Raw genomic sequence first — 21919 nt, 5'->3', positions numbered from 1 at the left:
ATAGTTACACTTACTTTAGACAAATGTCTAAAGCGACCTGATAAATGTAAAATGAGTCATTCTAATGCATGGTATGGAATGCAAATGTCTTTGATTCCATTCCATTCATTACAATGAGCCCTTCCTCCGATTTCTACCTCCAACAGCCTCCCACTGGTTCGCAGTAATTCTTATTTTGCGGCCTAATCTAAGTCTTAAGATTTTGAGTCGGACCATCGGCATCCTATTGATTTGACTGCACTCTACTTGCAGCAGTCTCAATGCTGTGTCCATTATCTGTCACATCTGAAAGACAGATACAGTGCAATGTTACACCCACACAACATAGCTTTTAGTTGGATGCAGCTTCTGATAGGCACTCTTTAGATTCCCTCTGGGTTGCTAAGCGTTAATGTTGCTGCATTAAGTTTTGCTAAGAGAAGGTGCTTAGTGCTTTCTACCCTTTTGTCAGAAACTTGTGACACACTGTTTTCACAAGAGTGTGTGTGTGTGAGAGAGAGAAAGGGGTGGGGGGGGAGAATGAGAGAGAAGGGACTAAGTCAGGGTATCTGTGGTGTCTTAAAAAGTATTAAAAGTTGATAAATAAATTTTGGGAAAATTTATTAATTAATTAGAATTTTATTTTAGAGTTTATCCTCTGGAACAGAGCTTTGGCTTATCCCGAAGGCCTGGTCCTCCCCATTGACCAATAAAAACAGGTCATTGTTTTATTGGGGTGTTTCATAATATTCATTTGCATGTAGCCTTTATGCCTGAAAAAAAAAGTTCTTCCTTAGTCGGCATTTTAATTGCATGTTAAAGAAAACAGTGTTAGGGCTCCTAGAGAATGGTGTGTGTTATGAAACATGCAGTGGGTAGGGCTCAGGGTCCATTCTCTTTACTGTCACTCAATGTCATTCCCACACAACTGCTGACACCGTATACCAACTGATGAAACAAAGGCCTCTTTAAATATGGAAAAGTGTAGTCTTTGGTCTCAACCCTCGGGCATCTCAGGTGAGCTTCTGAGCTGTAGGTGAATAGAAAGAAGGCTTGGAAAGGAGGTTTGCCAGACACTTTAATACCTCTTAAGTTATTCTGCAGTCAATAATGCATGAGCAACACGATATGCTCCATCTAAGGACCATCCAAATGTCTTGTCGAAACAAATGATTTTGAGGTCAACTTACGCATGTTTACTAAGTGTGATTGACGGGGAAACCAGTGCTCAGGTGTGACTGTTTGCTGTGATTGGCAGGTAAGGGAAAGTGACCAGAGGATGGCACAGCTTAAGTGCTAGACTAAGGTAGACCACTTGTCCATGTACTAACCTCCCAAGATGCAGTAGGGTGTCTACCTCTATCAGGGATGCAAACTAGTCACCTTGCGGCGGAATCCGCCGTTTTGAATCCAAAATAGCTCACCTATGACTATCCAAATGTCATGTCGAAAAGTTGATGTTTGAGGTCAACTTACCTTGACTGGAAACCAGTGCTCAGGTATGACTGTGCTGTGATTGACAGGTAAGGGAGACCAGGGGAGCACAGGCGGACACATGGAACGACCAGATAGCCTCCCCAACATGGAGAGGTGAGGAGGAGGGAAGGGTGGCGTGTTGTGTATGTTCAATAAAATCAATACAGTTGAATATCTCAATATTATTTTTGCACAACACTGTCCAATCCAGCCTTAGCGTCGTTGTTTTGTTATGCGTGTTGTTTTATCAATAACATACGGTATGCTACCAAGGTGGTACACACAAGTTACAGTTTCAGTTACATTTAAAATGTTGAGTAAATATATTGTATCATATCATCCTTGCCAACTTTAGAGACATATATATTGTGTTGAATTTAATTACATATAAAACAAAAGATGAAGCCAGAATTTTTATTTTTTGGGAATCCAACATATCAGAATGTTATGCTCTTTTTTTTCTTCCTTTTTTTTTTTTTTTTTTTTTGCTTTTCAAAAGCCAGGCATGAGATTACATGTAGCACTGAACTGTTGTACTCTGCCCCCCCCCCCCAGCCTGCTCCCCAAGGCAGTAAAGAGGCGAGTCCATGCCCTGAAGAGGCTACAGGTGCAGTGTGCTCACATAGAGGCCAAGTTCTACGAGGAGGTCCACGAGCTGGAGAGGAAGTACGCTGCCCTCTACCAGCCCATCTTTGACAAGGTACCCTGCTACACCACCTGCCTCCGTGCCTGGGGTAGAAATCGAAGGACGGGCTCATTCTTAATGCATGGAATGAGAAGTGGTATCGAACTTGTTTGATGCCATTAATGAAAAATTTTGGCATTTAGCAGACGCCTTTATCCAATGCCAAGTTTTGGAAGTTTCTCTAAGTAACTGAATCAAAACCACTATCATATTACATTCAACTTATCGAACACGTTTGATACCATTCCAATGCATGGAGTGAGGAACGGCATCAAACACGTTTGTCCGCCCATCCTCCATTTCTACCTCCACCAGCCTCTCCTGCTCTATTCTAACTTATCATTGACGAGATGCAGTACTAGGCTATACTGCCTGTCTTTGTAGGCCATGTGTCAGTGTATCTCATCTTTATAGTCCAAAGTGGACCCGTCTGAACTCTCTCTTAACTGCACTGAGAACAGGGGATGTAGGGTAGGTAGGGCTGGCTGATTTCTTTTCTCACCACACCCGATTCGCTGTTTTAATTATTTTTTAAATTCTGCTTTCTTGTGCAACTCGCAGTGCCACACACTTCTCCCACGCAGAATCAGAATTGCTTTTATTACATCTAATGTAAGGGTACACAAGTACAATTCTTAGGCTCAGGTTCTTCAACATTGGCATAGCAAGGCAAGGCAAGTTTATTTTTATAGCACATTCCATACAACAGATGCGATTCAAAGGGCTTTACATATAGCATTAATATATATAAGTAAGTAAAGCTTTATTTATATAGCGCCTTTCGTACATGAAATGCAACTCAAAGCACTTGAGAGATACAGAAATAGAACGATAGTAATAGAAATAAAAATACATATATACATATATATATATATATAGATAAACATTTAACAACATAAGACAATGAATAAACAGTTACAGATAAAAATGTTGTTACTGCAACTGTATTCAAGCGCTGCTCTTCCTGTGTGAGATTGCAGGTACTGCGTCTGTATTTAACCGCTATCTTGCTCGCCACATGGCTTTGCAGCAGAATACAAAATCAACAATAATAGAATAAAGTAAAATAAGGTGATAAAGCGATGGTAGTCGTACAACAGCGGGACCAGTCATACTGCAGTAGAACAGTAGTGCAAAATGATGTGCAGGTTACAATTAGTTCAAAAGTGTAATATCATACATATGCAATATAATGCAATATCATACAATTCAATATGCAATATAGTACAGATATATGCAATATACTACAGGTCGGCTGCATGCCTCTGTTTGAGTGCTAGAATAAATGAGTCGTGCTGATGCTTTGAGTTGCCACAGACTTTAGTTTACTTTACTGCTAACAGCTAGTGGCTAACGTTTCGTTCTAAAACGAAAGTATGTTTACAAGCCAGGTATCACTTACCGGTAGCCTCTGGCAACAGTGAATCCAACCCACAGATTATAAGTATTTAGTGATCGTTAAACTGTTGTATATTATATCGAGTGGTACTTAAAACAAGTTGCCTGTTATGAAAAAAACGAAAAGCAGATATTGTTGACACCCCTTTGATTCTGGGACTGGTTTCTGGTCTCACCAGCAGCGTCACTAGGCTACACTTTTAAAAAGGGTGCTATAATTGATTTGCCATTTGTAAGAGAAGATAAATAGAATAAAAACATGAAGGCACTAAAACTAGAAATCAGATAGTAACTCTTTTTTTTTTTTTACAATGCTGAATGCTGCAGTTTAAATTGTTTTAACTTTAAACCAGTTGGGCACTGAGTACTGCAGAGTACTGTTTTGTTGCTTGAATAAAGGCTTGCAGTCTTTAATAGCCAACTGTTGTTGTGGACTATATACTGGGGAAGTATTTGTTATTATTCAGGAGTAAAACAATAAATACAAATATCGGATTGATATCGGTATCGCAGATACCTGAAGCCCAGGTATCGGTATCGGTAGTGAAAAAATGGGATCGGGACATCCCTATTTTTAAGTTAAAGTGAAAATCGATTTTCATTTTTGAACATCGTCCTAAACTATAAATGCGAATGAATTGATCAAATCGATTCATCGCCCAGCTCAAGTAGAATTGTTAGCATTGTTAAGTATCTTTGTTTCTAATTGGCTGATCGGACAAACAAACACACTGTGGAAAGTTCAACTCCTAACTTTATTTTGTCTGCAAAAAAAAACTGCCAAAATGTTTTAACCAGTTACGGATAGACTCTTGTTATCTGTTGTCAACGGATGACTCCCATAGACTCAATCTGGAATTAGCAGATAGCATCGTTTGGTGTGGCCGCGGCCTCGGAAGTGTCCGTTTCGGGGCACTTGGTGGCGTAGCATACTATACCGCATCATCTCAAGGTTTCTGCTTAAATTCCCACCCTCACCATATCTTGCACGTCATTCCTCTCTTTCATCCATCCTTCCTGTCAATCTCTACTGTCTCTATCCCAATAAAAGCAGAAATCCCCTAAACATATGTGTGGTGGCCTGGGAAAACCCGTCGGATGTCGCTGGCGTTCGTTCGTGGCAAAGAGCAAATATAGATGGAAATCGCGATTTTGATATTATGTGGTATTCTAGTACTTTGAACTCCATACTACATTATGGTGAATAAACATTTTAAGAAAACAAAAGAGAAAGTACTTATTTTGATGTTTTTGTGGCGGGTAGTTTGCTAGCGAAACAACATCACGTTGAACGTGTCTCATTCTCAGTTAAGCAACGCACGCACACATGAGCGAAAGGAGAGACGATACTTCCACCTGTGTTATTGCCAGTTTACTGATGCTCACAATAAGCATAAAGTAATAAAATCTTAACTAGAAGACACACAAATGGATCTGTCCCTCGCATACCGACGAGGCGAGCAGACTACCACCGCATCACAAGCAGACAAACGAGACCGGCCGATCTGCATAGGCTCCTCCCCCGACCCGGAGGAGAAAGGGGAGGATTTCTCCCCTTTCACTTTTTTTGACATGCTACATTAACTCTTTGACTGCCAGCCATGTTCAGAGCGGAGAGCTCCACACTGCCAGACTTTTGGGGCATTTTCGCTGAAATTTGAAGACCCACCAAATATTGACTTTTCGGACTACATAAACATTGAACATATCTACCAAAACTTTAGACTCTCTTCTTTCATCAGAAAAAGAAAGTTTGTTTCTAGCCTCTTTGAGTGTTTAGAAATCGGCCGTAGAACATAGGGTGGTTTCAGCAAAAACACCTGATTTTGACCAATAAACAGAGAAAACGAGCTTTTTCTGCAGAATTTTTAATTTTTTTTCTTTCTGCACTTTTTCTGTATCATCCGACACTGAACTGTTTGAAGAGTCGCGCGATGGCCGCGATGCTCCGCAATGCTCCGCGCCGCAATGCTCCGCGCCGCGTTTGGCACATACCCTGATCCGTTTCGCCATTACTACAACCCACAGCAAGCCACTTCCTTCTCCAGGCTTTTATCGAACTACTGCCCCCATCTGGGACCGAAATACATTACGCCCAAGTCTGAAATTCACTTGCTAGGTGTAGAACATGTCAATAACGCGATCCCCGTGAAAAAAAAAAAAAAATCTATAAGACGCCAATTGGCGTCTTTGGCAGTCAACGTTACTATTCTATAAGACGCCAATTGGCGTCTTTGGCAGTCAATGAGTTAAAATGCTCATAACTTTTTAAAATAAAGGGCTATCTCAGTCATTCAACCAGTTATGAATAGCTGAGAACGTCTAATTTATGGAAATATAAAAAAGTTAAAATGTCAAAATGCCACCATGTGAAGGGTTTTCCCAGGCCACCACACATATGTAAAAAAAAACAACAACAACATTAATCTCGAAATCTGACATAGTTTGGTGACCATCCTGTCTCTCTGCACAACGGCTTTGTGACTCCGTAGCCCTGATCTTGGGTCAGTGGGGACACGGCCTCCGTGCTAGACTCAACGCCACCACAACGAGTAGACAACTGTTCCTCAATCGGTTCAGGTCTATTTCCAGAGCTGGCCACACGCTCCCTGCGGAGGCTAGCCCTGTAGACAGGCAGCGTGCTTCCTGCCACACCTGTCCTGTCTGTGCTTGCTTTTAATAAAGTGTGTGTGTGGGGTAGGGTGTGTGTTTCTGCGGGCTAGTTAAAAATAATCGTCCAGTGTGCTGATGTGTGAATATTTCCTGCCAGTCACTCCATTCCTGGTTTAATAATAGCCGAGCTTTCTTTCTCTCTCTCTCTCTCTCTCTCTCTCTCTCTCTGGCCCTCTCTCTCTCTCTCTCTCTCTCTGTGTCTCCCTCTCTCTCTGCCCCCCCCCTACAGAGACGAGAGGTGGTTATTGCCTCAGTGGAACCCACAGATGCGGAGTGTGAGTGGCACAGCGACAGAGAGGAAGAGGAGGAGCTAGCGGTGAGTCAATCTTCCTGTTTGTCTCCCGGGAGCTGCTAGGTGTGGACTGGCTTTTGTTCCCACCCAGCCCTGACACACCTGGTCCCAGATTAGCTGAAGCAGGTGTGTTCGTGCTGGGACAACCTGTTCTTTCTCTCTTAAGACTAGTGTTGTTCCGATACCATTTTTGGATCCCGATACCGATACCGATACCTGACCGTGCAGTACTTGCCGATACCGAGTACCGATCCGATACCACGGCGTTTGAAGAAAAAAAAAAAAAAAAAAAAAAAAAAATGTAAAACAGGAAAAAATACAAACAGAGAGTGAATACTATAGAACTTTTTTTTATTGTCTACCTGGTATGGTGACAAGAAAATCAACCCCTTATAAAACCTGAAATGTGGCTCTCACAGATGCCAATCAGTGCAATATCCATTTAAGATATAAAACAGTCGTAGTAGTAGTGCAACAGCAAGTGAACATTTACAAACAAAATAACTTTAGTACTTAGTAGTAAAAAAAAAAAAAAAAAAAATCGGATTTTTTTTTTTGTTAGTACTCGCCGATACCGATACCAGCATTTTTGTGCGTATCGGTGGCCATGCCGATACTAGTATCGGTATCGGAACAACACTACTTAAGACCGTGATTTTCTTTCCTCTGAGGAATGGATGTGTTTTTAATTGATTGTATTGTGTACATGTGCTGCTCCTCCTTGAAAAAGAGACCTTGGGTCTCAGTGGGACACCCCAGCATAAATAAAGGTTTAATAAATATGTTTTTTTTAAAAAGAAAAGTGCACTGACTGTCCTTGGCCTGTAGGAGGAGCTGAAGAAGAAAGCAGCGGTTGAGGAGAAGAAGGAGGACGCTGCCCCAGAGGTAGACCCCAAAGGCATCCCAGAGTTCTGGCTCACTATCTTCAAGAGTGTGGACATGCTCAGTGACATGCTACAGGTAAACACAACATACACACACACACACACACACACACACACGAGTATGGGCATATGCAATGATGTGCCACGTGTAAATCCACATACCAGCTCTGACCTTAATCTAGATAAGAATCCTGCAATACAAACACACGCACTCTCGAGTGGAGACTTGCTGCGTTGCCCAGCCCTGCATGGTTATGTGTGGTCCTGTGTTGACCACGCCCTTCTCCCTCCCTCCAGGAACACGACGAGCCAATCCTGAAGCACTTGCAGGACATCCAAGTCAAGTTCTCTGAGCCTGGGCAGCCAATGGTGAGTATTACAATGATAGATGATACGGTTCATAATATTCTCCAAATTCTCTTCTCATACTCTGTTTCTATTTGTGATGATTAAACGGAGCTGTATTCCTAGTTTGAAATCGAGAGTGCCTTTTTTCATGAAGGCAGAAAAATTGCTAGATTATCCACGTGGGGCTCGTAAGTGACGTAGCACAGGCGCAGACCATATCATCGCAAGGTCCCTGGTTCGACTTCTGGCATCGATATACCCTGCATGTCATCCCCCTCTCTCTCATCCATCCTTCCTGTCAATCTCTACTGTCTCCATCCCAATATAGCAGAAATGCCCTAAAAAAACATTTAAATGTAAAATAAATATAACAATATAACATTTAAATTATAAATAAATTCTAGCATTGCGACTAGTGCTAGCATAGATGTTTGCTTTTGATGGCTGACGGATAGATGATTCACTTAGAACAAGTACATTTGTCTAAAGTAAGTCACTTTGAATAAAAGCGTCTGCTAAATGTCCACAATGTAATGTCTTGATCCTCTTCACTGTCCCCCCCCCATGCAGAGTTTTACACTAGAGTTCCACTTCCAGGCCAATGGCTTCTTCAACAACGCCGTCCTCACCAAAGTGTACAAGATGAAGTCGGAGCCGGACAGCGCCGACCCCTTCTCCTTCGAAGGCCCGGAGATCATCGACTGTGAAGGGTGAGAGCTGCGGCCTTTCACAGCAGATGAACAAACCCGCAAGGCTCGGTTTAGTTATGCCTCTCTGGTTCATGCATGGGCTGCGTTCGTAAATGCGCCGGAGCGCACACTGGCGTCAACGTCCTAAAGGGACCAAGTTATTTGCTTGGACAAGAGAGCGGCATTCTATGAGTGCCGATCAGATTTCCAGAGCGAATTTACGAATGCAGCCATAGTCTAAAAAAATCATAATAAAAGAAATCCTTCTTCTAGCACGACGACTGCCAATGGCCCCTGGCCTGAGCGTAGAGTTCTTTTCCTTCTATGACTAGTGGATAGATGATTCACTTACTTAGTGAAATGTATTGATTCTAAGTTGCTTTGGAGTAAGGCGTCTGCTAAATGCCTAAAATGTAATGTAAATGCTGCCTCTCGCCACAGATGAACAAACCCATGGGGCTTGGTTTAGTTCTGCCTCTGGTTCGTGCGTGGGCGAGATCTGTGTGAAGTAACTCTCTTTCTATTGTCTTGTTTTTTCTTCTCTTATCTCTCCACCGTGCAATTTCTTCCTCCTGCCCTATCATCATCTTCTTCACCTTCTCTTTTTTCTTCTTTCTTTCTCCAACCCCTCCCCGCTCTTCTCTCCTGCTTTCATCCTCCCTTCTCTGTCTCTTTCTCTCTCTGTCTGTCTCTCTCTCTTGTCTCTATCTTCCTCCCTCCCTCTCTAGTTGTCAGATAGACTGGCACAAAGGGAAGGACGTGACAGTTAAGACCATTAAGAAGAAGCAGAAGCACAAAGGTCGCGGCACCGTGCGCACAGTCACCAAGCAGGTCCCCAACGACTCCTTCTTTAACTTCTTCAACCCTATCAAAGGTGAGCGCAACGTACGCACACACACACACACACACCTAATGCAGTCTCCCCTCAGTTCCTCTAGAGTTTATAATAATACTTTTTTGGGCCTCGTGAGTGATGTAGCACAGGCGCAGACCATAGCAAGGTCCCTGGGACGACTTCTGGCATCCATATATCCTGCATGTCATCCCCCCTCTCTCTCATCCATCCTTCCTGTCAATCTCTACTGTCTCCATCCCAATATAGCAGAAATGCCCTAAAAATGCCATTTAAATGTTATATAAATTCTAGCATTGTGACTGCCCCTGGTGCACACACACACACACACACACACACATGCATAGACACCCACCCCCCCCCCACCCCCCCCACACACACACACAAACATATACACACCCTAAATCCTACATCACTCTTAAGCTGCACAGACAGATCTAATCACCTCTGAGCCCATAAAATGCCACCACACACACACACACACACACACACACACACACACACACACACACACACAGAACTCTTGTCCACAACAATGGCATGTACACTAACAACATATAATTACAATGAGTCATTCTAGGCTTCTCGGCTATCAAAACACACACATCAAATATTTTTGTAAGTGTAATTCAGCCTGCAGGTGGCGCCACACTCCCTGTCCTGTCTCCATCCTGCCTTCAGCACAGGAAAGGTTTCTCTGACACACGCACACTCGCACACACAATTGAGTAGTATTGTGGTCCTCTATGGCTCATTTGGTTATACTAACAATGCTGAGGTTGTGGGTTTGATTCCCACTGGGACCATATATACTGCAAAATGTATGCACTCACTGTAGGGCTGCAACAACGAATCGATGAAATCGATAATGAAATTCGTTGGCGACGAATTCCATTATCGATTCGTCGGGTCTTGTTCCATAACAAACCTACTTCCTGTTGACGCACGCCACGCTGTCTTGCCACGGTGTAGGCATCGCGAATCATAGCGAATCATAGCGCTACCTATGGCCGGAAAGGGCAGAACCTATCCGGTACCTACACCGGCGCGGCGGCTACATTTAAATCATGCTACTCAAAAGCCTTGAGCGTGAATCTGTCTGTTGTCTGCTGTCAGGACATGCTAGTGAGTTAGCTAGCAGGGTTAGCTCGCTGCTGCCGCTAGCTGACTGTCACTACGCTGCTCGTCCAGCTGTAGTCTGCGTAGCTGTGCTGAGAACCAGAGCAGTAACTATGTTTCTATAGAGGAGGGTTACAGCTAACTTCCTATTGTTTTATTACGTATATAAGTACTGCTGGGCTCAGCCCTGCCATGGTCTCCTGCTCTCCATGCAAATGTGTTAGTGTGAGGTCTGGCGAAGCGTCAGCTAAATGACTGTAATGTAATGCGATAGCCAGTGAGTGTTTGCTCGCATTCATGAATTCAATATTGCATGACAAGTGTGTTTAGCTAGCTGGCTAACGTCAGTGGTAGAGCAGAGGTGATAAGCTAAAGGCTAGCTAGTGGTAGCCTACCAAGCTACCCGTGAGTTAGAGTGAGGCACTGACTGTAGCCTAGCCTATTGTATGGAGTGAGAGGACACATTGCATTGTTTTGGAGCATATCTGTTTTATAAAAACATTAGTGTCTTGTCTGTAGCCTATATTGCACTTTGGGTTACTGACCTTTACATTAAGCAAAGTTATTACCTAAAACAATGCATGTATTGAGCTAGAGTTCAACTACTTTATTGAAACAATCTACCGCCATAGTCCATGGCCTGTTGTTATACCTATTTGATGTAGCAACGCCTTTTTTATTTATATTATTTATTATTTTTTATTAATACTTATTCATTTTGCACATGTATAGGCCTGGCTGATTTAGAAAACCTAAAATAACATTTGCAAAAGAAATCTTTTTTTTGTGTGTATCCGATTAATAGAAAAAATAATCGGCAGATTAATCGATTATCAAAATAATCGTTAGTTGCAGCCCTAACTCACTGCAATATAAGATGTACAGTGTTTCCTCCAGGATTATTGACATTGGTGGCGGGGGGGGGGGTCCTCATCCGCGCGCATAGCGTGCGCGATTTTTCGTGCACGCGCATAAAACGTGCACGCGCGCTCAAAACAAAGACGTAATTTCACTTTACCCACGCAATACCCACTTAAACATGTGTGAGGATACGTAACGGCGTTTTGTGACAGAACTTTCACTTTCATTCATAAAATTCACCCCGTCTGTGTTACGAAGCACTTGACTTTTGGACCATTGGGACTGACTATAGCGTCATATACCATCAAAAGGGGGGAGATGCGACATGAAATATGTCAAAATGCAGCACTATCATGCACAGATCAGCCTTATAACCTTATAACATGTAATGTTAGATATAACGTTAGACAGGGAGCACAGATGTATTTTTATGAACGATATGAGGCTGGGAGGGAAAAATCACAGTATACCCACTAGAAAACACTAGACTACACCACTGAAGTAGGCCTACATGAGAGTACACGCACAAAACCGGCTAACGTTACTTATTAACTGTTTACACAAGTAAAATCACAGTGTGACAGTCAGATGGAGCATTCGGTAAACAACCAACAGCAAGGTAATGCTATCAGTTGAGTTAAAGAAAACCAACTCTTACCTTTGATGACACCAACATGAGAACTGCTTACCCGTACCTCCGCCGTTCTGTTCGTGATGATTTGAGAGGCAATAGATTATTTTTGCACCGCGCATATTGCCCTGTAATTAGACCACGCGACCACAGCTCCGTTGTGTCTCTTATTGTCCAAATGTTCCCTGAATTTTAGCTGCATGTTTTTCCAGCATGGAAATCCGTTGTCAATAAAAATTTGACTCCCCTTCTTTCCCCCTGACAATACTGTGTCGTTTGTGACATTTACCAACGTTTATGCTATCAATAGTTCGAAGCTAGCGTTAGATGCGAGGCTGCTCGGGAACATTATTTGTTTCACAAAATAGCCTGATTTAGTTGACCATGAACATCAGAGACTAGACTACATTACGAATGTTCATTTAAAATACTCTATACTGAGCACTGGTATAAGAACATGAACCAGAGAACAGCAGTAAATGCAATAACCCACAGTCGTCGCTGATGATGTTGCATTTTCGATTAGGATACGGGATTAAAGGCACCGGCGACTTTTTACACGCACATGAGTTGTTGTAAGACACATAAATGTTTCTTTCCACGGCAAAACAAACAATACACAACGAGGGTTTAGTACTACCACCGCATGATACAGCTGCATGTCATAAACTCGTGTAGAACAGCTGGGGAGTCTGAATATGTTTTCAACAAGGCAACAACTTCTCACTCCATTGAGCTACGACTGCTAAGCTAACTAGCTAGATGAGTGTAAGGTTGAGTTCGTAAAGTCGCTCTGAGAGCGCTGGAGCGCACACTGGGCCCGACGTCATAGAGAAACCGAGTCATTTGATTGGACGAGAGGCATTCCACGAGTGCTGATCGGATTTCCTGAGTGAATTTACGAACGCAGACAGTTTTGAAAGCGTGTCGCCGCGCGCCTGTTGAGAGATTCAGTCTCGATTGCAGTGCGAACACAAACGACGAGGTTAATTGCAACATTGTGGCAATGGTGGCGGAGGAAATTCTTTGGTGGCGGCCCGCCACGAATAAATGCATATAGAGGAAACACTGATGTAGTATGTCAAGTACTGTTATACAGCCTGTAAAACAGCCAGCAGGTGGCGCCATAGAGCAGGTGGCAGCATGTCCATCCTACCCTCAGCAGAGGAAAGGTTTCTCTGTCTCACACACACACTCACATACACACACACACTCACTCACTCACTCACACACCCAGGGCTATTCAGGGATGTATGATTCCGAGGCTGGTCTGTGTAGGCACAGTGACGGGACTGTAGTTGGACTCCTCAGTGTGTAGGACTTCAAAGCCAGTGTTGCATGAAAGCCAAGGTTTTCTTCTCCCAACAGCAATTCATAACTGCAGCTTGGTGTGTGGCCGTGGCAGTTAGGAAGTCTTTCCCTAGGCTAGGCAGCCTGTGTTAATGCATGTTATGGATCACAGAGTAACGGAGAAGATTCATGATGTTTAAAGTCGACAATGACATACACACCACTGGAGGACAAACACACCATTCCTCATCCCGTTTAATAAATTTGATGTTTAGCAGATTTTCTTATCCAATAAACAGATACATTTGACCATCAGTCATCCATAGAAAAAGATGATCTGTACTAGGACCAGGGGCCACAATGCAAGAATGCTTATTATTCTTTTCTATTTTATTTACAGTAGCGGAACTGTACAGGGGAGTAGTGGTGATGAACAGGTAAACTAGGTCCCAGGGCCTCAGGAAAGAGAGACGATTTTTTTTTTACTACCAACAACACTCTAGAGAACAGGCTTCAGAGCCTGATCTCTACCTCCACCAGCCTCCACAGAGGTACCCTCAACAGGCTTGTTTCTCTGGGAGAAGTGGTCTCTTGTCGTTTACAAAAAAGGCCACCAGGGGGCCTCATGCAACCAAGCTTCTCTCTCTGTCACTGAACAAGCCCAGGGCCTGTATCCACAAAGGCACGGCAAGTTTATTTGTATAGCACATTTCATACAACAGAGGCAATTCAAAGCAGTTTACATACAGCATTAAAATAAAAATACAGTAAGAGGAGGATAGTAAGAAAATGACAAGATAAACATTTAACAAGATAATACATAATGATATGGAGAAGTGTTAGTGTTTAATCATAACTGCTGCAAAACATGAAGGTCAAAGCATATCCAAAACGTCATTCTTCCACCTTAGAAATATAGCAAAACTCCGCCCCACCCTGTCTTTGCCCGATGCCGAGAAGTTAGTCCATGCCTTTGTCTCCTCCAGGCTCGACTACTGCAACGCACTTCTCATCGGGATCCCTAGCAAGAGCCTTCAGAAGCTCCAGTACATTCAGAACGGCGCTGCTAGGATCCTGATGAGAGTGCGCAAATACGATCACATCACACCCATCCTCCACTCACTACACTGGCTTCCCATCTCCTCTCGGATCATTTACAAAATCTCACTGTTAACTCATCAATGCATTCACGGCAACGCACCCCCTTACCTCAAGGACCTGGTCAAATCCCACAGCCCCTCCACTCGCACTCTCCGCTCATCAAATGCAAACCTCCTCAAACCCACCAAAACCCACCTCCGCTCCATGGGAGACCGGGCCTTCTGCTCCATCGCCCCCGATCTGTGGAACGGCCTCCCTGCCCACCTGAGAGCACCACAGTCGGTCGACTCTTTTAAGAGCGGACTTAAGACTCATCTTTTTAACAAAGCGTTCCAGTAGCCAGATTTGTAAAAAAAAAAAAAAAAAAAAACTTTAGTTTTATGCCACAGTGTCTTTTTAACCTTTCTGCTTTTGATGTTTTTAGTGATCTTTATTGTGTTGTGCTGTTTTTGTTTCTTTTATTGACTGTAGCACTTTGAGATTCTTGAAATGTAAAGTGCTTTATAAATAAAATCCATTATTATTATTATTATTATTAAAGCATCTCAGAGTGCTGATCTGGGATCAGTTTGGCCTTTTATATCTTATGAATACGATAACGGCTGCGTTCGTAAATATGCTCTGGAATTCTGATCAGCACTCATGGAATGCCTCTTGTCCAAACAAGTTTCTTGGTCGCTCTATGACGTTGAACACAGTGTGCGCTCTGGCGCTCTCAGAGCAAATTCACGAATGCACCCTATATGGGCACGTTGTTTGATACCATATCTCATTCCATTCCATGCATTATAATGAGCCCGTCCTCCGATTTCTACCTCCACCGGCCTCCCCTTTTACAGACGGCCCAAGTATGTGACCAGTACCACAGTCCACTGGCCATTCCTGTTATAAATAGCCTGGCTTTAAATGTACTGGCTTACCTGAATTACTGACTTATGAATAGCCTGAAGGTAGATACTGGAGTCAGGACCCGCGATTTGGGTTTGTTGACTTGGCTGTAGCTGAAGTATTAGCATTGTTCAGTGTAGTCCAATGGGAGTGGTAGCGCTCCTGTTAACCTGCTATACATGCCCAGCCCTTAACACTGCCTGAGTGGGTAGTATAAATAAGCATAATAATTGGGCTGGTTTCACAGACGAGGCTTAAGCCTAGTCCTGTTCTAAATCTCACTTTCAATGTGAAATCTCTGTTGAAGATGCTTTTTAGTCTAGGATTAGGTTCAAGTCAGAGATAGGAAATGTTAGAATAGGTATAGCATAGCATAGAGTACAGCACAGTGTTTTATTTGTATAGTATAGTATAGTGGATAGTGTACATAGCCTTTATTTATGTAAACCAACTCTTTTCCCTTGTTTTTAGTTTTTTTTTTTCTAGCACCACGGGAGCCCCCCCCCCCTCCCAAATTTTGTTGTGTGGTACCTGTACTATATCAATGACAATAAAGACCATTCATTCATCATTCAAGTCATGTCTGAAACCGGCCCGTAATGTATTACATTTATAAAGCGCTTTTTATTGTACAATAATCTCTTTTATTTTTTATTTTTTTATTTTTAAACAAGCAAAGCAAATATGTTATTTCATATCATAAAAGCAACAATCAAAGTCTAGGAGGAAGGGTAGGCCAGCCGATGACGATGAGTCTGTGTCTTAAGGCTTTAAAAGACCCAACAGTCTGACCTGCCCTCAGATTGTCAGGTAGAGAGTTCAGAAGGCGGGTGGGGATAAAAGGGGGTGAAGGTGACTCCCTGTCTTATCAGATGCACCTTTATTTGAGGGTTTGACTCACCTGTGTTAGTCAGCCTTCCTTTCATACATGCCTTAAACCAATCCTTAGTTTGCACTTCAAACGTCTGCGTTCTCTTTGGCTGAGAGGGCTTCTGTCTCCTTTATTGGTCATGTTCTGAGGCTCGTCATTGGAGGCTATAAATGGGTCGTCTGACAGGTGTGCCCAGGTGTGTGTGGCCACAGGGCGGGGCTTAGACAGTCGGTTAGTGAATCAGCCATCAGTATCCAAACACTGAGGGAGTTGGGGGTTGTGTGTCTCTCTCTCTCTGTGTCTGTCTCTGTGTGTGTGTGCGCACGCCAAACAATTCAGTGTGTTAATAGCAGAGTAACAATCTACACTGCCTTACCTGTTATTATTATTATTATTATTATTATTATCATTTCCATGAAGGAGGCACATTCTGTGTCATCCCCCTCTCCTCTTCTTTGTCCACCCCATCTGCATTGTCTCAGGCACTGTGGGGAGGAATGGAGAGAATGCCACTGGCTCTCTAACGGCTAACCTTAACCTTCACTCCTCACTGGAATGCAGCCTTGCCTGCTCAGAACGTGTGTGAACTGTTTCCTTGGCCATGAAGGACGGATGTCTATTTGTTTATGACTGTTTTGAGCTATTTCAATGCATTGTTGAAGTGTCAGAAGACAGACGAAGATGTTTAATCGCATTCTTTATATATTCTTTATATTCTTCTATATTCAAAGCCACCGGGTTTACTTTCTTCTTGTGACTGTTGAGAACTTGATTGGACCATGATTATTTTGTTGACTAGACTGTGGACAATTCCTGTGGAAATTGTGAAGTGTGCTTGCTAGGGATGGACGGTTTCCAATTATTGAAACCGAAAAACCGTCAGAGAGTAAAACCGCGGTTTTCCGGTTAACCGAAAATTACATAAAAAAAAAAAAATAGAAAAAATAAAAAGAGCGCCAATTTCAAATTATTGAGCCCTACTGCTACAATACACTCATGTCGAACACCATTAAAACACCGTAAGCACAGTCGCAACACATTTAGGCTACTTAGTTTCACAAATATAAGTGGAAAGGCAGACTTTTGTAAGCTACACCATACATGAAAACACATGAACACTTAACACACCAGCTCCGCTGATCCAGGGTGCACGCCTGCACGGAAGATCATCTCTTGGAACAGCGTCTTCAAAGTTTCAGCTGCTGCTCAATGTATTTAAATATTTGAATACTGCTCAATAATCACTGAAATATTAGACTTAGAATTAGGCAGTGAACATACTTAAAGCTTTTCATAAAAACCACATGCCGCGAGACTGACTCGTCCTGAACTGTCGTAAGTCAATCAACAAAGAATGCCCCATCAAAATAAAAGTGCCCATGGTAGAGCTGTCAAAATAGAGCTTTCAAAATAAATGTACTAATACAGATAGAGATAAATACAGAACTACCTTTGTGTCACTAAGTGACCACGTATCTTCTGAGACATGCGTTCTGTCATCACTTTCAGTAGCGCCTTCACACACAGTGGCGCTGTGCACAAACACTCTTGATCCGTATAGCTCTTGTTTTATTATATTGTGGTTTAGTAAATACTGCACTTGGAGTTACATTCAATGCATGATTTGTGCTATAGAGCGTAAATAAAGTTTGATTGATTGATATCAAATCACATTTTATTTCTATAGCGCATTTCTCACAAAAGTGACCCAATGCGCTTTACAGAGAGCAGCGAAAATGATCTTATTAAATGTAAGCGAGTAATTGTAAAAAACCTTTCCTATCTACCAATAACTGAAGGCAACTATCTTTCCCATAGAGTGATTCGTTACCCTTAAATATAATCCCAATTAGATATGAATCCTCAGTTATTCTTCACAACTGACCAAACCTCTCACTCATTGCGCGGCAGATTCAGACTGTATCATTGTTATTTTCACACACGACAAACATGTGACATGTTCCAGTTTTATTCTTATTCTATTTTATTCTTCTAAAAAATATATTAAAAAAAACGGTTTCAGACGGTTTTGATAAAAAAACGTTTCTATTTTTATAAACCCCGGTTTTCGGTTTAACCGAAAAACCGTCCATCCCTAGTGCTTGCCCCCCCCCCCCCCTACGAAGACAAAGTCCAATTAAATGTTTAAAAAAATAAAAAATAAAAAACAGACAGACAATCACGTTCATGTTATAAAACCTGTGGCAGATTTCTTTTCTTTTTTTACATTATTTTTTCATTTTGTATGACTGAAATTAGATTAGATACGTTTCAACATTATTGTCATTGCAGAGTACAAGTACCAGACAACGGCACACATTATATTAGATTATTCAACTTTATTGTCATGGCAGAGTACAAGTACTATACAACAGAATGCAGTTTAGCATCGATGGAAGGAAGTTTGGTGCCAATGATGCGCTGGCTGTTTTTCACCACCTGTTGCAGGGCCTTCCGGTCAGACACATTGCAGTTGTCGTACTACACTGTGAAACAGTTGGTGAGGATGCTCTCAATGGTGCAGCGGTAGAAGTTGGTCAGGATCCTTGATGTAGATGGGGGACTGTTCACAGCGTCCAGTTTTTCTGAAGTCCACAATGATCTCCTTGGTTTTACTGGTGTTGAGGGCCAAGTTGTTGTCAGTGCACAACGCCGCCAGTTGGTGTCACGGTTGTCATCCGTGAACTTACAAAACAGAAAAGTAACTAATGCTTCGCAAGAGCTGCCCCGCATCTAACTCAGAAATCACTGACTAACCACTCAACTAGTCTTCAGTGCGTTCACATGCAACTCTTCCACCCGGCAAATGCCTGGTGGCGCCCCCGCGTTCAACACACCAAAGATAACAAACGAAAACAATAAACAAGCGTTAAACGCTTCTACTCCTAGCACAGTGGTTCACATATAGCTCTGATGGTATCTAAACCACCTGCCCTACCTTTTCTGCTTTGCATACGCAGAACACAGCACTCACCAAACTGTTTCTGGTCCCTCAGAAGCTAAAGTTATGCTCATTGATGGTTCTTCTAGATATGGTTCGTTTTCCCCAAAAAGGTTCTTGATGAAGATGGCCTTTAGTATCAGATTTGTGATCTTGCGCACTTTTTCCGGAGGGTTGGTTGTTTGATCTTTCCAGGTCCCCCCCCGAAGCATCGGGTGATAGTTGCGGAAGTCATCCCAGGTTTTGAACGTCAACAACATGGGGATGTTGTGAAAGAACATCTCTGGATTTCGAATCACCTCTGAGAACAGTATTGCCACCGTCGCTGCAGCGTCGTGACCGTTTCTCACATGTCTCAGAGGTTTCCCATTGATTGCCTTCCAGAGAAGATCAGAGCACTGACTCTTAAAATCACTACTTAGACTTGTGGCTAACTTGTCATAAGTGACCCTACTTTCGTTGTACCCAAGTTTATTTAGGCTTTTAGTCTCCCAGTTTACCTGATACTGTGGAACTGCATACATGTTGTCAGGCATTAGCTGTACAATGAAATCGCCTACAGCGATATAGACTGGATCTGGACCCAAACTCCTCCTCGTTTCCTGCCATCTCTTATAGAGAACTAAAATAGTCCTGGCATACTGAGCAAAACTGTTGATTGCTATTGCCTTTACTGAACCAAAAACAACTCTTTCCGTTTCATTATCTTCACAGCTAATTTCCTCCATTTTTGTAATCACCGTTTCTTTTGTCCATGAAGGACAGATGTCTATTTGTCTAGGACTGTTTTGAGCTATTTCAATGCATTGTTGAAGTGTCAAAAGACAGACTGGAAGATGTTTAATCATGTTATTTTCAAATCTGCATTTATATTGAATGACACCGGGTTTACTTTCTTCTTGAGAACTTGATTGGACCATGATCATTTTGTTAATTATTCCTCTGGGTTTGTATGACTGATTCATCTGTTCATGGTTAAATATAATCTCAACAGCAATTTGTGTTTTTTCAAAAAGTTCCATAATTTCTACAACAAATTCTGTCATCACTTTCAATAGCATCTTCAATCACACAGATAAACAGACAATCACTGTTAATATTATAAAATCTGTGTGAAATCTCTCGGGTCAGTTGGTTGGTCTGTTGGTCAACGGACGCACGGTCGGTCGGTTGGAGAAATATTTTTTCTAAAAACAAAATGTATTTTTTGTTTTGTTTAAATATAACAAATATGTTTTTATTTTTTTATTATGATAAAAAATGTTGTCTTTTCTAAAAATAAAAGATCATTTCCCGGTCGGAAAATCTGTTGGCCCGGACTGACAGTCGATGGACGGACGGTCTTCAACCACACAGATAAACAGACGATCACTGTTAATATTCTAAAATCTGTGTGAAAAAACCCCTCACATTTTCATAAAAAAATAAATAATCCGGATCGGAAAATCTGTTAAACGAACGGATGCGGTCGGTCTTCAACCACACAGATAAACAGACGATCACTGTTAATATTCTAAAATCTGTGTGAAAAAAAACCTCACATTTTCATAAAAAAAAAAAATCCAGATCTGAAAATCTGTTAAACGAACGGACGTCGGTCTTCAACCACACAGATAAACAGACAATCACTGTTAATATTCTAAAATCTGTGTGAAATCTCTCTCGGGAGAGTTGGTTGATGATGGGTCAACGGTCGGTCGGTCGGAAAAAAATTATTATTATTATTATTATTATTATTATTATTTTTATTATTATTTATGGTTTTTTAAAATCTTTTTTAAAATAAAAAATAATTTCCCGGTCGGAAAATCTGTTGGCCGGACTGACAGTCGATTGTCGGACGGTCTTCAACCACACAGATAAACAGACGATCACTGTTAATATTCTAAAATCTGTGTGAAAAAACCTCTCACATTTTCATAAAAAAAAAAAATCCGGATCGGAAAATCTGTTAAACGGTCTTCAACCACACAGATAAACAGACGATCACTGTTAATATTCTAAAATCTGTGTGAAAAAAACCTCACATTTTCATTAAAAAAAAATCCAGATCCGAAAATCTGTTAAACGAACGGACGTTGGTCTTCAACCACACAGATAAACAGACAATCACTGTTAATATTCTAAAATCTGTGTGAAATCTCTCTCGGGAGAGTTGGTTGATGATGGGTCAACGGACGGTCGGTCGGTCGGAAAAATATTATTATTATTATTATTAAAAAAAAAAAATATTATTATGATTTATGGTTTTTTAAAATAAAAAATAATTTCCCGGTCGGAAAATCTGTTGGCCGGACTGACAGTCGATTGTCGGACGGTCTTCAACCACACAGATAAACAGACGATCACTGTTAATATTCTAAAATCTGTGTGAAAAAACCTGACATTTTCATAAAAAAAAAAAAATCCAAATCGGAAAATCTGTTAAACGAACGGATGCGGTCGGTCTTCAACCACACAGATAAACAGACGATCACTGTTAATATTCTAAAATCTGTGTGAAAAAAACCTCACATTTTCATTAAAAAAAATCCAGATCCGAAAATCTGTTAAACGAACGGACGTCGGTCTTCAACCACACAGATAAACAGACAATCACTGTTAATATTCTAAAATCTGTGTGAAATCTCTCTCGGGAGAGTTGGTTGATGATGGGTCAACGGACGGTCGGTCGGTCGGAAAAATATTATTATTATTATTATTAAAAAAAAAAATATTATTATGATTTATGGTTTTTTAAAATCTTTTTTTTTAAATAAAAAATTCTTTCCCGGTCGGAAAATCTGTTGGCCGGACTGACAGTCGATTGTCGGACGGTCTTCAACCACACAGATAAACAGACGATCACTGTTAATATTGTAAAATCTGTGTGAAAAAAACCCTCACATTTTCATAAAAAAAAAAAATCCGGATCGGAAAATCTGTTAAACGGTCTTCAAC

The 21919-nt window shown here is 41.7% G+C and overlaps 1 protein-coding gene across 2 annotated transcripts in view; it reads left to right on the top strand.

The window, feature by feature from the left end:
* The window catches only part of nap1l4a (nucleosome assembly protein 1-like 4a), a 35357-nt gene that overhangs the window by 1677 nt on the left and 11761 nt on the right, over positions 1-21919 (top strand). For both annotated transcript variants that reach the window (XM_080545357.1, XM_080545358.1), the window contains exons 3-9: positions 1503-1569; positions 2011-2155; positions 6441-6527; positions 7332-7463; positions 7685-7756; positions 8306-8445; positions 9153-9298. In XM_080545357.1, coding sequence (XP_080401483.1) covers positions 1503-1569; positions 2011-2155; positions 6441-6527; positions 7332-7463; positions 7685-7756; positions 8306-8445; positions 9153-9298 — 789 coding nt within the window. The remainder of the gene's footprint in view (positions 1-1502; positions 1570-2010; positions 2156-6440; positions 6528-7331; positions 7464-7684; positions 7757-8305; positions 8446-9152; positions 9299-21919) is intronic.

Source organism: Nansenia antarctica (assembly GCF_963989245.1).
Source record: "Nansenia antarctica genome assembly, chromosome: 14".
Lineage (NCBI taxonomy): Eukaryota > Metazoa > Chordata > Actinopteri > Argentiniformes > Microstomatidae > Nansenia > Nansenia antarctica.
This window is presented reverse-complemented; position numbering and strand designations above follow the sequence as displayed.